At 46.0% G+C, this 15,229-nt stretch overlaps 1 protein-coding gene across 5 annotated transcripts in view; it reads right to left on the bottom strand.

Annotated features, from left to right (window-relative positions):
* TRHDE (thyrotropin releasing hormone degrading enzyme) overlaps positions 1-14,109 on the bottom strand; it is a 232,749-nt gene extending 218,640 nt beyond the window's left edge. For all 5 annotated transcript variants that reach the window (XR_013929169.1, XR_013929170.1, XM_080393835.1 and 2 more), the window contains exons 1-2: positions 13,287-14,109; positions 7,214-7,487 (exon numbers count right to left, since the gene is read on the bottom strand). Coding sequence is in view for 3 of the 5 variants with exons in the window: in XM_080393835.1 (XP_080249961.1) it covers positions 7,214-7,487; positions 13,287-14,098 (1,086 nt within the window). In the remaining 2 variants the exon portion in view is untranslated. The remainder of the gene's footprint in view (positions 1-7,213; positions 7,488-13,286) is intronic.
* Between the last annotated feature and the right edge of the window lie 1,120 nt (positions 14,110-15,229).

Below are 15,229 nucleotides of genomic sequence, written 5' to 3'. Positions count from 1 at the left end.
CAGTGTTTTCCTAGTGCATTCAACTTGCAAATTCAACCAGAAATCAATAACAAGGGATTGCAAGTTTGCAATTTATTTTTTTAACAGATTCCCTGGCATATTCAGTTTAGCATGCATGCTGATCACATAGGGTTTTGTTTGTTTGTGGCATAGTTTATAGCTATAGTATTTAAAAATTAATAAACTAGAAGTCATTTTCAATATACAAACCTGAAACAGAATGGCTAAACAAATATTGATGTGGTGAATCTGAAAAAGCTGTGATTTCTTTGGATTATTAATGATTTACATTAAATTACAGTTTCCCACTTAACTAAAACCATTCACAGCAGTAAGCACTGAACTGAGTAAAAGGTACTTGTAGAACCAGCCTTTCTACTGCTACTACAGAGAAGATTTCATACAAGCAAAAGAAAGCACAAACACACCTATCTACATTCATAAGTGTATGTGCTTTTCTAGCTCAATGTAACTGCATACCTCTCAACACATTCTTTGTAACATGCATTGTGTTTTGTTTGATGAAAGCCATTTTGGAGAAGGCAAGAGTGGGAAATTTGTAATGAAGATCAAAAATGAATGGATATCATTGTATCACTATGAGAGCAGCAATCCAGGACATCTTAAAATTAAATGTTGTAAGTCTGCATCGCACCAGACTTCAGAAATACACCTGGTGCTTCCTGCATTAGCTGCTATCTGTTTATCAGATACACACGTGGCCTCCCAGTGGTAACTGATGGGCTAACAAAAGTTACATTTCAAGTATAGGGGCACTTAGAAAGTAGAGCTCAGCTCTGGAGCTGGACTAAATTCAGGTTGCAGAGGAAGAAAACCACATTTTAATTGAGGACTAATTCTACTTTTGATAGCTAAATCGTTCTGCTGTAACTAATTTGCTCACCCACAAAGAATCATCTGGTGTATAATTGCTTCAATACTGATTAATAAATAATAACTGATGGAGAGACTTTGCTGGCAGTTAATAACCAGCAGCTGAAGAGAGGGCCCAAGGAAGAGCCTCAGGCCTTTAACCCAGGTAGTCATTAACTGACATAAAATGTCTGGTCTTGAGGTCATAACTGCTACTACATAAAGATATTAATACATTTGTCAAATACAGAATAATTTTCTAAAAGCTACAGGTGGAACTGCACAATAAGTGCAGACTTATTTTAGAGAGAACTGATGGTTTTGTTTTTTTCTCACAAGGAAAAAATGGCAGAACCCACTGGGGAAAAAGTTACTCGGAATATTCAAGTCAGCTCTTCAGTCTTCTCAGACTGATCACTGCACTGCAGATGAGGGAATGCCCAGCCCAGCTCTCCAGCATCTCATGGATTCCTAAAAGCACTACACTACACCTCCAGTCATCTTGTCCTAAGGACAAGTTTAAAAACATAGTTCCATAGTGCTGGACCTAAACTAACATGAGCTGTTGGACACAGGCTGATACTGCTGACAGTCTGCTTTATGCAACTGTCCACTAGCCCTTCCTGGGCAAAAAAGATTTTTCACTTGTGCAGAATCAAGCCACTATTACTGCACATATACTGCACTGTCTATACTGCACATACAGATCCCATTTTTGAAACCACTCTATCTTTTCTTGTGATGCTGAGCCAAACTGAGTGAGCCTAAGAGAATTCAGTGCTGGAACACTCATGCAGGCTCTCTGCAAGCCAGAGAGCGCTATGAAAACAATAATTACAGCTCCTCCTCATTGTTCAGGATAAGACTTAACTGTACTGTAAAGTATTGAATTAAGATCTTTAGAAACCAGGAGCTTGTGATCTCTAATTACATCTTAGATAAAGTAAAAACAAAACAGCAGTGCAATAAAAGTTGGCCTTATTGTGGTATGACTCTTCTCGTAAGATCTTTCTTAGCCTCAAGGTCTTTCTCTGCATCATGACAAACCACTTGGCACTGATGACTCTACAGTAACATACCCAGTTGTAGAGGTCTCTTCAAAAGTGTAACATGCACAGATTCAACCAGCCAGAGAAGTCCTACCCTGAGCAGCTGACCAAGCTGTGGTCAGGCCTCCATGCTGCCAGCCCTGCAACATATGCTGCAACCATTCTGGAACAGGAACAGCAGTAGCATAAGTGAGACTATGCAAAATTCTTCTTTCAGCACTGCCTTCCATCAGCATTCCTCCTCCCACTCACCACCATCCAGCCAGATAGCCACTTCCTTTCACTGCTGCTCACTCCCATCTGCTCTGGTGCTGACTGCACTTGCTCTTCTGAGCCCTGCTCTCGCAATTCCGCCTGACTCCTGTCACTTCCATGCACTTTCTTTTTAGCAGATACTCCCCTGATAAGAGCCAAACACTTTAAAGCTGCCAGTTGGCACTTTATTTCCATACCTATCTCCACAATCCATCCACAGCAAAAGACAAGAATGGTAGAAGATGAATCTCCCTGAAACATCTCTTTCCAGCAATGCATTCATCTCCGCTGATACACTGTGCTTTGTCGCCGAGTGCTCACTCCTTCCACTAGCGGAAAAGAGAAACAACTAGCAGGGAAAAAAAGGAATGAAAATAACATATGAGACAGTGAGAAGGCATGCAGGATATAGTGAGTTTTCATGTCAACCTGACAAAGCAATGAGAAACAGAGGATTTGGGGAATAGAAGTACAGTAAAAATGAATCCAGACAGGGCAAAAATAAAGTAACAATAGTAGAAAAAGGCCTGGTGGATTGAAAGCACAGATAATGATGCGACAGACATTACAATCCAGCCAAATATATTTTGCTTTTAAGAATTACTGACAAAGAACATACCTAAGAGGTATGATGAGGAAACACAACATACAAGTTGAAGCAAGCAAGCATGTGAAGGTAAGTGGAGTTTTCTGCATTATTGTACTGTGCAAAGATGACAGTACACAGATCCCGTGATTTTCACCAACTACAGCTGGTACAACTGCTAGAGCCATACAAAGATCAGCTAAGCCTGCTTGTAAGGGCATCCCCTGCTCCCTCAATACAGCATTACCTCAGGCAGCACCATGGTAGACCTATGATGCTCCCTAGTCCACAGCAGCGTAGATGACTGCACCACAGCTCTTGCTGCAGGAATCAAGCCCTGCCCAAAGGCAAAGGCCGTTGGCAGTGATTTCCTGTAATCCCAGATGGATCTGAACAACACATTATGTACCTGTAATGCATATAAAATGTCAACTTTGCTTTCAAATTACCTGTTCTGGAAGGGATTCTGATGAAAACCACATGGACTGAAGAACTCTGCTAATGATTCACATCAACTGGGCTGTGCTGATAGAAAAGCACTGCTTGTCTTAATTCCCCTTTCCAAAATTAATTTTAGTATATGAAATATAGAACATCTTCATGTCTGCAAGAATTATACAGGATATATCAAAATTACAATTTTGATTGTCTACTTAGGCTTTCCAAAAGTCAGTTTCTATTTATAACTTGATTTGTATTTGAATCTTACACTTAGGTTAAAATTAATTTTGAGGTTAATGATAAAGAAAAACTGAACAGCTAACACTTAACCATTTTTAAGTTTTTTAATCTCACGGTTTCTTCTGTTGCTTGGGGAGTTTACCTACCCTCGGCCATAGCACTAAGACCGGTCAGCTGGAAGAGAGGTGAGATTTTATCATTAGTATGCTGTCAAAATTTGAAAGGACAGCCCTCTCATCCCAAAATGTTTTGTGAACCAAAATCAGGTTCATGAAAGTGCCAAAACAAAAGCAAAAGTATATGCTACCTGAAGTCTTTTAGGTGTTTCTCTACATGTCTACAAAATAAATAAAATATACATCGCATTAACTGAAGAAAGATTCCCCCATGCAAGAAATGGCCGATCAAGATGCTTCAATATGGAGGTTTGTTAATTTTCCTGAATGTTGATTGATTTTTAGAAGCAAACTTGGTTCTACCATACATTTATGTTCACTGCCATGGATATGGAAGCAACTCAATTTTAGTGAAAAAGTGGCTTTGCAGGAAACAAAGAAGTTTAAAATTGCATGTGCCAGAATTTGGATAATTTCAAATTCACCCAGTAGTGTCCATGAACTCCTGGCATGGCAATAAAAAAATAAAATAAAAAAACTCAAAAAGCTGGAACACCTCAGCAATTCATCTGAATGAAAATAGCTCTGAACTGAAGTCTTTGCTGTGAGTTCATGCCTTAAATGATTATCTTTCAACAAAAACTGCACAACAATTAAAGAAGATCAGATCACAAATGGACTGAAAAACAGCAAGATGTATTTAACCAGTAACTCGGTGTAAACTATTTTGGTATTCCTGGGCATTAATATATTTTTGTGATAGAGGCATTATAAAAAAAGAGCTAAAACTCTACACTAACCAATTTTATGGGATAAGAGACTATCTCAATCTATGCAGGCTTTTGGTCTTCAAATCTTTATGAAGACTATGTAGTAATTTGCATAACTGTTGGCAAAGTTCTGTACAGTGGCACTGTCAAGCTAGTGCAGTATACGTATGTATGTCCTACATATGCTGAACCAACAGACTCAAGGTAACTGTCAGGCTCTAGTAGCCACAAATTCTTAACACATTAATACTTGTATTTTCTCTTCGGATTCCTGTTAAACCTTTAGAACAGTTTTTCCAAACACAAGAACAGCAGAAAGTTATCAAATATTGCCTATAAGACACGAGTGTGCCTCTGTCTTCAGGGTATCAAACATACTCAAGCAGCAAAAGACTGCAGGATACAAGCTCTACAAGAAAATTAGTTGAGTGGGCTGTATCTTTCAAATTAATGGTCCTGAAGGTCCATCCTGCCCGTTTCATGTACTTGCTTACACTGATGTTGGAAGCTGAACTGCTTGCAGCTGTTTCTCAGACGAGTCTAGGACATTTCAAAGTGAGATAACAGAACAAACCTGCACACATTACACTGTATTAGAGCACATGGAACACAAGACCTCTCTACTACAGCATACACCAAAAACTTCAGTCTTATTACACTTACAGGAGAATCTCAAGTAACCAGTGTTTTCTAAAGCTGAAAAATACCAGGCCATTCTTACCTTAAGATTAAATCCTTCAGCAGGTGGAGTATATTACAAAAAATCCTCAACTCCTACACAGACAAAAGTCTGTTTCAGTACTGGTTGATAGGGAGTAAGAGATGGCCTGATACCTCATCCTGTTCTACTGGGCCAGTGAACACTCCTTTTTATCAGACAGTGTAGTGATAGGACAAGTGGTAACAGTATTAAACTGAAAGAGGGTAGATTTACATTAAACATTCTTCACAGTGTGGGTGGTGAGACACGGGAACTGGGAACAGGATGCCCAGAGAAGTCACAGATGCCTCATCCCTGGAAGTGTTCAAGGCAGGGTTGGATGGGGCTTTGAGCAACCAGGTCTAGTGGAGGGCATCCCTGCCCATAGCAGGGGGGGTGGAACTAGATGATCTTTAAGATCCCTTCCAACCCCAACCATCTATATAACTCTATGACTATTACAACAGCCAGAGGAAACCAATTCCTTACCCCAACAGCAATCCCTCTTGTACAGATAATTAATCTGCTGGTATCAACACTAAGAACCAGGCATCAGCTTCTCCCTCCTTACTTCTTTGCCTTGGCACTTGTGAGATCCTTTTCTAAGTGAACTCACTGAACTAACAGCAAAAAAAAAAAAAAAACAACAGAAAAAAAAACAAGAACCCCACAAACCCAAAGGCTTTCTGCCATCACAAGTAACCACGAAGACTGCAAGCATGGCCTCAGCAGTTCCCACATCCTCACACTCAGGTTAAAGCACCTCAGAGAATCACTTCCTAGCCACGCTTCCTCCTCCTCTCCTTCATGGGGCCAGAGGGTAACGTCATAGTCTGCTGGCCATGGTACCGAAGGGCTGGAGAGGAGTGAAGGGCCCCCAGTGTCAGACCCTTACCCAGCTGTTGGAGTGATAAAACCAAGACTTATTTCCTGATCACTTCAGCACGGCCTAAACGAGGGATGCCAGTGCAGAGGGACATCCTGGTTCCACCTTCCATCAGCACAGCCTTGAATTCATACCAGGGCTCTGGCAGTCACATGAAGTGCTGGATCAGAACTGATCTAGTTGAAATCTTACCACACTCTCATTTATTTGTTCAGATCAGTTTTCAGTCAGATCATACGGCTATACAGAGCTGAAAGCTGGCACAAGGAAGGCAAAGAATACCTTTGGCTCAGAGAAAGTGGGATCAGCTACCTCCACAGCAGATCAACGCTCAGGCTAGCTAAAAGCGGTTATGGAGACGTTTCCTGACCTGATCAGCCATGGAAGGCAGGGATGCAGTCCTTCCCATGCCCCCAGGCTACAGCACAAAATCATACAACATTTGCAGAAGTATAAGGTAAACACCCACTTTGCTTAGGCACCCAGCTTAAGCTGCCACCTAGCCCTCTGCTTCCAGAACTAGCTCTGTTTTGTTACTCACAGTAACTATGAAGGAAGGGGTTCTCTGTATGTTCACCTGAAAAATTAAGATGATGACGCCATGAAATATCCTGTTAAGCTGACAGCATTTCTCATGTATGTTTGGCTTGTTATATAGTTCTGAGCTTGATGTTTGTAAACAAAACCAAAACTGACATAAATAAAGGATTTTCTCTGTTTTTTTCATGGCATAACTCCTGGAACCATGCCATATTTGGAAACGACAGCTCCAGAAAGTTAGTGCTTCCATCAACAACAGGAAGCTGACAAGTTGTAAAGTCCTGCTCCTGAGAAAGAGATCTAAGATAGAAATTACTTTATCAGCCTCCTGAGCTAGCACACAGCATGCCAAGGGGCATGCCAGTACTGAAAGGAGACTGGAAACCCTGCCAGTATTACTGCTTTCTTTTAATAAATAGTCTCACGAACACTGGTATTAAAAAGGCTACAGGAAAAACAAGAGAAAACTTCCCAAGAAAATTGAACTGAAATGAAATAGCATATTTAAAAGCTTAAAATTTCATCAGATAACCACACTTACTAAGCTAACCAGTTACAAAAATCAGAAAAACCCAAAAATTTTAGACAAACCTTCAGAAAAGGTCCCAAACAATGCACACTATCATTGAATAAACTGGCAAATTTTAGGAATGCTCATCAAGGAAATACTTTAAGTACTTGATGCTATGCTCCATTACAAAAAGTGAGGGTTTTCAAAATAATGAAATGTATTTCATACAACATAAGAAATACTTACAACTACTCCACTCTTGGTGACAGTTTCCCGGTATGTAAAATTGCATACTGCCCAAGCTAGGTAATATGTGGACATGAGAGGGGTCTGTGAAAAATGATCGGTAACCCATCCATCTTCTTCAAAAACAGAAGTTTCAACTGGCATGTTGGACAAAGATAAGTAAGTCGCTTGATGCCTGATGCTGATTTTGAAAGTGGCCTTGTAGATGGGCTCATCAAAGCAAGGAAAGGCTTTTCTGGCATGAGTAGGAGAAAACTGCGTAACACCAAGAAACCTAGAAAAGAAGCAAACAAAAAAAAAAAGAAAGCAATTACTGACTGCGCACAGCACTTGATTCACAGATGTACCAAGTAAGACATTGCTTGACTACTGTGGTTTAAAGGTTAAAAAAAACGCAAACTGTACAAAGCATGCAGTGTGGGAACACTGCTTTATCACTCTTGCTACCTGTATGACTATGCAATTGATACAAAGTAATAGTCTACAAATTTCCTACAAATTTGCAGACACAACCGTTTAACATTTAATTGACGTTAAATAAATAATCCCTGGCCTTGAATCAAACTCCAGGTTCTAGCACTTTTGTTCATCAGTATGTGAAACAAGTTAGCCAATATCGGTTACACAGTGTAAAACAATCACAGTCCTCTGTTCAAAACAGGATTTCAACAGCCTTCAGGGAGTTCACTCTGCCCTGAGACCTCGACAGGGCACTTTGCCTTCCTTTGGGTATGACAACTTACGGTCACATAGTACACTCAGGAGGGTCACTGTTTTCCACTGCTGATTACTTCCCTACCAGCTGCATGTAGGTCTGAGACACAGTATTACACAAAACTGCTGTGACCATACAAGTCCAAAAAACCGTCCTGTGAGCTTTGCAGAATTACAGGATCATAGAATGTTTGGGGTTGGAAGTGACCTCTGGAGACCATCTAGCCCAACTGCCCTGTTAAAGCACATTCACATATAGCAGACTGTAAAGGATCGCATCCAGGCGGGTTTTTAATATCTCCAGAGAAGGACTCCAAATACAAGCGAATGATTAAACAAGCACCGAGTAGTTCACCCGTCTTCTACATGTGCTTTTTTCTGGCGTATTTTATAAACAACAAATCGATGTTCTCAGTTAATGGCTCAAATTATGAAAAGATATCTGAAGGAAGAAAAGATATTTATTATGCCACTGTACAGAATGGGAAGGCTTTAGTTCAACAATAAAATCTGTAACTGTTTTCTTTGGAACTAAAGAGATTTTAATCCAGATAGAGAATAGGAAGCTTTCTGGGTAAGACTTGTATTTACACATCTGGAGAAAACCCATGTGGCAACGATCTCTATGCAAAACAAGAAGCCACACTTAAAAGGCTGAATTATGGAGCTTGATAAGGATATTTTCTGGAGGTATGCAGGATGAGAAAATTACTATAAGCCAACTAGGTAACTGTAGAGGTAGCGCATATGTAGGCTTTTTGAGTGGTATTGATTCATGTCTCACTTTCCAAGGTTCCGTCAGTGGAAATAACTATGTGATTTCAGATACCAGGTAAAAATTTATCAGAATTTTAGCGGTTGACTAATCACCTGTTATTCCTCTGAGGGAAGAAGGTGGGAGGATAGATTTGATATAATGAAAATGGTGGCACCTATATTAATCAGTCTATAATCATTATTCTGCAATATGATACTCTCTTAATGCCAAGGGAGAAAAAATAGGTAGCCCATAATAAGAAAATAAAGTATCTAATTATTTTTTTTCTAAAACATCTTGGGTTTTATACAAATTCTGGAGCCTCATTTTATAAAAAAAAAAAAAAAAAAAAAAAAAAAAAAAAAAAAAAGAAGAAAAACTTCTTGATATGTTACACTTTTATCTTGCTATAGTGCATCCACACCTGATAGACCTAGATAGATATTCTCCAGTGAAATTATCACCTCTTTCAAATAAGGCTAGTTTTTTAAAGACCTGAAAAATGTTTCCACCACTGAAGCAGTTAACATTGGCCTTTTGCCTAAAATAAAAAGTCTTATTTGGCTAGTATTTATTGAAGAAATTCATCATAGCGCATTTTTCTTGTCTCATTATAAAACGTGGATTACTAAAATCATAATTCTGCATAAGGTTGCTAAATATAAAGTAAAAAGTTGGTGCCAGGTATTCCAATGTTAATCCAACAAAATTCCATATTATCAGTGGATTTGCACTAGTGCAACTAAGCCAAATCAGCCAATTAAATGAAGCAAAGCAACTTAATTTATATGCAAAGTATTTCAAGTGGACCTGATTCTGCATTCTAGGCACACTCCAAACAGCTTACAGACATCAACAGAAGCTTCAAGTGAGCATGGAAAACTGTACTGTCCTGCTATTAATAAAGCAAGAACAATGAACTTTCCTCTGCAATTAACAATTTCAATGAGCTCCGACACACATGTAAATGCATACTTAGGGAATACAGTATATATTCTGACACTCTCTAAATAAGGAAGCTTTTTTTTTCCTACTTCTCAGAGGTCTTATCAGTAGTCTTTTAATATTTGTTATGTGTTATGTTATCAAAACAATCCCTTCAGCAGGCTAATAAAACCTGGTAAATGCTGCATCTTCTGTATTCTCACAGATAGATAGATATGTCCACACACACATATCGGGGCAAACACTGGATGGTCAATATTTCATACTAAAAATACATCAGCTACCAATAGCAGTGGTATTTATAACATGTGCATTACCATCAAACATCAATTTGCTTGTTGTGCCAAACAAAAGCAAAACAAAGTTATAAATTGCTTCCCAAAGACTAAACACTTACACACATCTTTAAAAAACAAACAAACCAACCAAAACCGAAACATTGTCTATGTTTATCTATTTCTCTCTATGTTAGGAGGAAGAAACAAGCAAAACGTCTAAAGCATGCCAAAAGTGAAGAGCAGGCTGAGTATTTCATCCATCTCTCTACACAACTCCCTGGGCACTGACATTTTTATCTCCAATTCCCCAAAATATCACTATAAAAAAGTTGTACTTCTGGGAATGACAGGCTTGCAGCCTGTCTTCTCAGCGTACCCACGGCAGTAATTTGCCGGTGTTTTAATTCCACTTTATCTATTAAAGGAAGACATGTGTTTCCTCAACAGCCTATCTATTTTGACATCTTAGTTGTGATAAGATGGAAGAATATGTCTGTTTGTTTTGTCTATGTGATGTAAGATCTTTTTTTTCCTTTTCCTTTATGCCAAAGTTTGATGTTCATTTAAATTATGCGTGCATATTCTTATGGTACTCCACAGTAGCTCTGTATTAAATGCCTGTTGATTACTGCCAGTAAATTCTGGCACATAATGCAAAGCAAATTTGTAGCATATCACTTGCACTTTACATTTCAATTAAAGTAGCAAAGATTTCAGTAAGAAAATAAGTACTTTTATGCAGCTATCAACATTTCAGGCAGATTTACGACTTTCACCTGTGAAGACCAGAGAAAATTAACTAACTTTAGGAAAAAAGAATATAAAGTGAAGGCATTACTATGTTTTTGAAGCCTCACAGTTAGCCAGTTATTCACTCCTCATGTACAACAAAAGTGAAAAATGATGGTTTAGACCCTTTTATAGCAACTGGTACTCCAGCGAGGTTGCTGTATTTTAATTGAATATAAAGATGTCAAGAAGCTAAAGCCCTGCTGGAACATCAAAGTCTCTCAGAGCATGAGAGAAGCCTGTCTGTCTAACATAGTAGAAGCCGTCCATGTTTAAGGACTACAAATGGTTATAGGTATTACCTTAAAAATGGGTTATTAATCAAAATGCAAATTGCTACACTGCAAGAGCATGCTCTGAACAAAGAAGTTCTCTGGTTTAGAACATGTATTATTTCCTTATACTATAGTGAGTCGTTAAGCCTGTGACAGTTGAGAAAAAAAAATAGTACTTCTATTAAACACCTGTAACTGTAACCATGCATTGATTACAGTCTTAAAAACAACTTTTTACTGAAAGAAATATAAGTGAGCTGGTATGAGGAAAAAAAAATGCCACTGATTTCAATAGAACAATGCTACCTTACCCAAGGTAAGGATCTTGTCCAATATGGCTATATTCAAGTGTATCAAAACAAAGCAACTTGTATCTGAAAAGTTACACGACGAGTACTGGGAAACAGCACCTTCCACCCTGTGTCTTAAGCTACCTTGATTATTCAAAAAGTGAGTAGGCCTTTTGTTTTTTAAATCATAACTGAGGCATTGGTATGTAAGTGTAGTACAGTAACTCTGGAGAAATGTCACTGCCACACCTGACAGCTCAATTATCCCTATACAAAGTCTAAATACACAAGAATAATAACTGCTTGAATAATTTGTTGGGTTTGTAAAGTGAATTATACCCCCTGCTGCTAACAGTATTTTGTTTTTTGATTTGCCCGTTTCCATACAGGTCTGTAAGAACTCCTAATAACCCTAGTCATTCACTCCTCTGTGATAAAAGGTATTTTATCTGCATCTTTTCCTACAACCATGCCATTATCAGATTTCCAGTTTATTTCACTGTGAGGACAAATCGCACAAACGGAATTTCAATTCTGCTAGCAGTTCTAACATTGGGCTGTTTAAAAGTGTCAGTAATCATAGTAAGGAAAGTATGTTTTAATACAAGGGCTGTTGACTTAGTTGAATTGGTGAGCGCTCTTTTTCTGTCTGACTTACTGTTTGCCCAGTTCTTCCAACTGTAAACTTTTCGCTTCACAGTATCAAACAGTAAGAGAAAACCTGCCTACTGCACAGACATTTCAAGAAAGGACAGCTTAAAACCAAACTAATTCTAAAATGATAAACTGCACCAGAACTATCAGGAAGCCCATCCCATCCTTCTTTTCTGTTACAAAGCCTGACTACAGCTAGAAAACTACTTAAAAAAAATAAAAAAATGCCTCTGTACCTGCCTAAATGGGGGTCTCCACAGCGGGCCTGCCTACCTAACAAGGGCCTCGACAGGGACCCAGGGGCTACAGTAACAGCAGCACATAGAGACGAAGATCGAGCCCCACTCCGCAGTAAGGCAGTGGAAGCTGACCAGGTCTGCCCTTTCACAGGGTGTAAATCTGCAGCGACTCAGTTGCAGCAGGTGGCGTAAACGTTTTCACCTTACGGGAAGTTACATCCCAGCACCTTTCTTTGCAAATAATAAAATAAAACCAGGGCAGCAGAGAAGTTCCGCTCCCCTGCACGCTGCTGCCTGTAACCTGGCACGGCTGTGTCACAGGAGGGCACGGGGAGCCGCACACAGAGCGTGTTTATCAAGCAGACCCGCAGCCTCCGTGCCGGGCGGGGTGCTTTACTCGTGCCACCCCTGGAACTTCGCCCCTTACCGCCGCCCGTCTCCCACCCGCGCTGGGGCATCTCCTGACCCGCCGGCTACAGCCTGCAGCCTTCCCCGCCCGAGGCGGGGCGGCCCGGCGCAGCGCTCCGCTCACCCGGCCCCGGCCCCGGCCAACCCCCGCACGGCCCGGCCCGGCCCGCAGTCGCCCCGCAGCCGCCCGCCCGAGGCAGCTCCGCCCGCCGCCGGCGACGCCGGGCCTGCCCCCGCTCGCTGCCACACACCCCTTCAGCCTCGGCCGCCGCCGCCGGCCGCCCGGCAGCCGCTCTCCCGACACCGGCCGGCGGCGCGGAGCGGATCAGGGCTCGCGGCGCCGAGCGCCTCGGCAGCCCCGTCTTCCCAGCGCCGGCTCTCGGGAGCGGCCGGCCGGTGGAAGGGACGCACGGCGCGACAAGGCGGCGGCTGGAGCCGAGGCCAGGCCTGCGCTCCCGCACCGGCCGGGCGTCCAGCCGCGCTGGCGGCCGTTGGGGCGGGGGCCACTCCGCACCCCACAGCCAGCCCGCCCCCCCCCGGGAGCCGGCCGGGCCCCTCGCCCCTCAGCGCGCCGCGAAGCTCGCGGCCTCCCCCGCCTGGCGGCGCCGCGGCCCGCCGGGTCCTAGCGCCACCCCGCCCGAAGTTCAGCGCGGGCTGCCGCGGAGGGGCGGGGGCCGCCAACTTCGGCCCGAGTTGAGCTGAGGCGACGCGGCCGCTCCGCTACCTTCTCTCGCCGTGGAGGACGTAGGAGCTGCGGAAGAAGCCCAGCAGCTCGTTCTCGATGAGAGCGTTGTAGATGATCTTGAGGTTGTAACTCCTCTGCACCTCCAAGCTGCGGTTGAGGACGACGACGAAGACCTGGGTCTGGGGGTAGAGGAAGGAGCGGGCCACCCGCACCCCGCCGGCCAGCTTGTCCTCGGCCACGCGGACCGCCTCGATGTGCATGCGGTGGGCGTGCAGCACGATGTAGCGGCTGGCGTTGCGCACCTCCAGCTGCACGTTCACCTCCCCGCTGAAGGTGAAGTTCTCCATGAAGGCGCTCAGCATCAGGTTGTAGTGCAGCGGCCGCAGGTGCCGCGGCAGCCGCGGCCGGGCCCAGGGCGGCAGCTCCCGCCGCCGCTGCCACTCCTCCTCCTCCTCCTCCTCTTCCTCCGCCGCTTCCCCGCCCCGCACCTCCTCCTCCGGCCGGCCGGGGGGCTGCCCCGCGCCGGGTGGCTGCCGGGCCGCCCCCGGGAGGCTCCCGTTGCCGCCGGCCCGCGGCGGGCCGTCGGCGGCGGCGCCGCACTCCTCGAAGCGGACGCTGAGCAGCACGGCGATCATGGTCACCGCCAGCAGCGCCAGGATGGAGACGGCGAAGCCCAGCACCAGGCGCTTGTGCACGGCGATGTGCCGCTCCGTGGTGCGGGGTCTCGGCCCCGCCGCCTCGGCCCAGGGTCCCGGCGGCAGCCCCCGGCTGCCGTTCCGCAGGGCGGCCTCCTCCTCGATCATCATGGGGGTGACGGGCGGGCGCTTCTCCCGCTTCTCCTCCAGGGCCATCACGGCAGCGCCGCCCCCGCCTCCCGCGGGGCCGCCGCCACCCGAGGGGGCCCCGAGAGCATGGGAGGCTCCGAGGCGGGGGGGAGGGGGGCTCGGGCCGGGGGGGGGGGGTCGCGCCGCCGCGCCTCTCACTTCCCGACGAGCCGCATCACCCTGGCTGCCGGCAGCCCCACCGGGGAGCGGCCCCTGGCCGAGCAGGACGGGACGGGATCGGGCAGGAGCCGGCGGCGGCGGGCGCTCCCCGCCGTCCGGCCGCCGGGGCCGCGCCGCGCAGGCAACTTGTGCGGCTTCTGCGGGGCACTTCAGCACATGCCGCCGAGCGCACCTCGGCGCCAAGGGGGAGGGCTCTGCCGCCCCGGCCCCCCCGCTAGCGCCGCCGCCCGCAGGGAGCTCTCCTCCCCCCGCGCCCCGAGCCGCCCGGGCCGGGGTCGGGCTCCGTGCCCGGCCCCGGCAGCGCCCGAGCCATGCGCGCCCCGCGCCGCCGCGCAGGTCGGCCCCCCCGCGGGGCTCGCCGGGCACCGGGGGCGGCGGCACCGGACAGCGGCGCCGGGCCGGGCCCGTCCTTCTCCTCCGCCTGGCGGGGCTGGCTCCGGAGAGTCACTCCTCGCGGCTCTCGTGCTTTGCCTCTTCTGCTCCTGCAGGTACGACAGCAATCTCCCGGCTGGCTCGGGCAGAGCCGGCTATATATAGGCACCGGGGAGAGGCGAGGGAAGGGAAGGGATGGGATGGGAAGGGGGGAGAGGCGGGCAAGCCCCGCCGCCCCTCGGCTTCGGCGGCTGCTCCGGCTGCCGGCGGTGACGGCGGCGCCCCGGGGGAGCGGGCGGGGGCGGGAGGCGGGGGCGACGCGGGGACGAGGGAGGCTCTTCTCCGGGGTGTCACCCGCGGCGGCTCCGGCGGGGAGGCCGGCGTGGCGGCGGCGGGAGCCCCGGCCGGGGCGAGCGGAGGGCGGGAGCCGGCCGCGCCGGGGACGGGGACGGAGCGGCTGCCCGGCTGCAAAGCCTCCGGGTCGCAGGACTCCCCGGGATTATACGCGTGTGAGTGTGCTCGCCACACAGACAGCGAACGCCGGCACTGTGTCACATTGATACGGACTTAATAGAGCCGCCGACTACGCGTTTGGACGATAGCGCT

This window comes from Falco punctatus (genome assembly GCF_963210335.1).
Source record: "Falco punctatus genome assembly, chromosome: 6".
NCBI classification, from domain to species: Eukaryota; Metazoa; Chordata; class Aves; order Falconiformes; family Falconidae; genus Falco; species Falco punctatus.
This window is presented reverse-complemented; position numbering and strand designations above follow the sequence as displayed.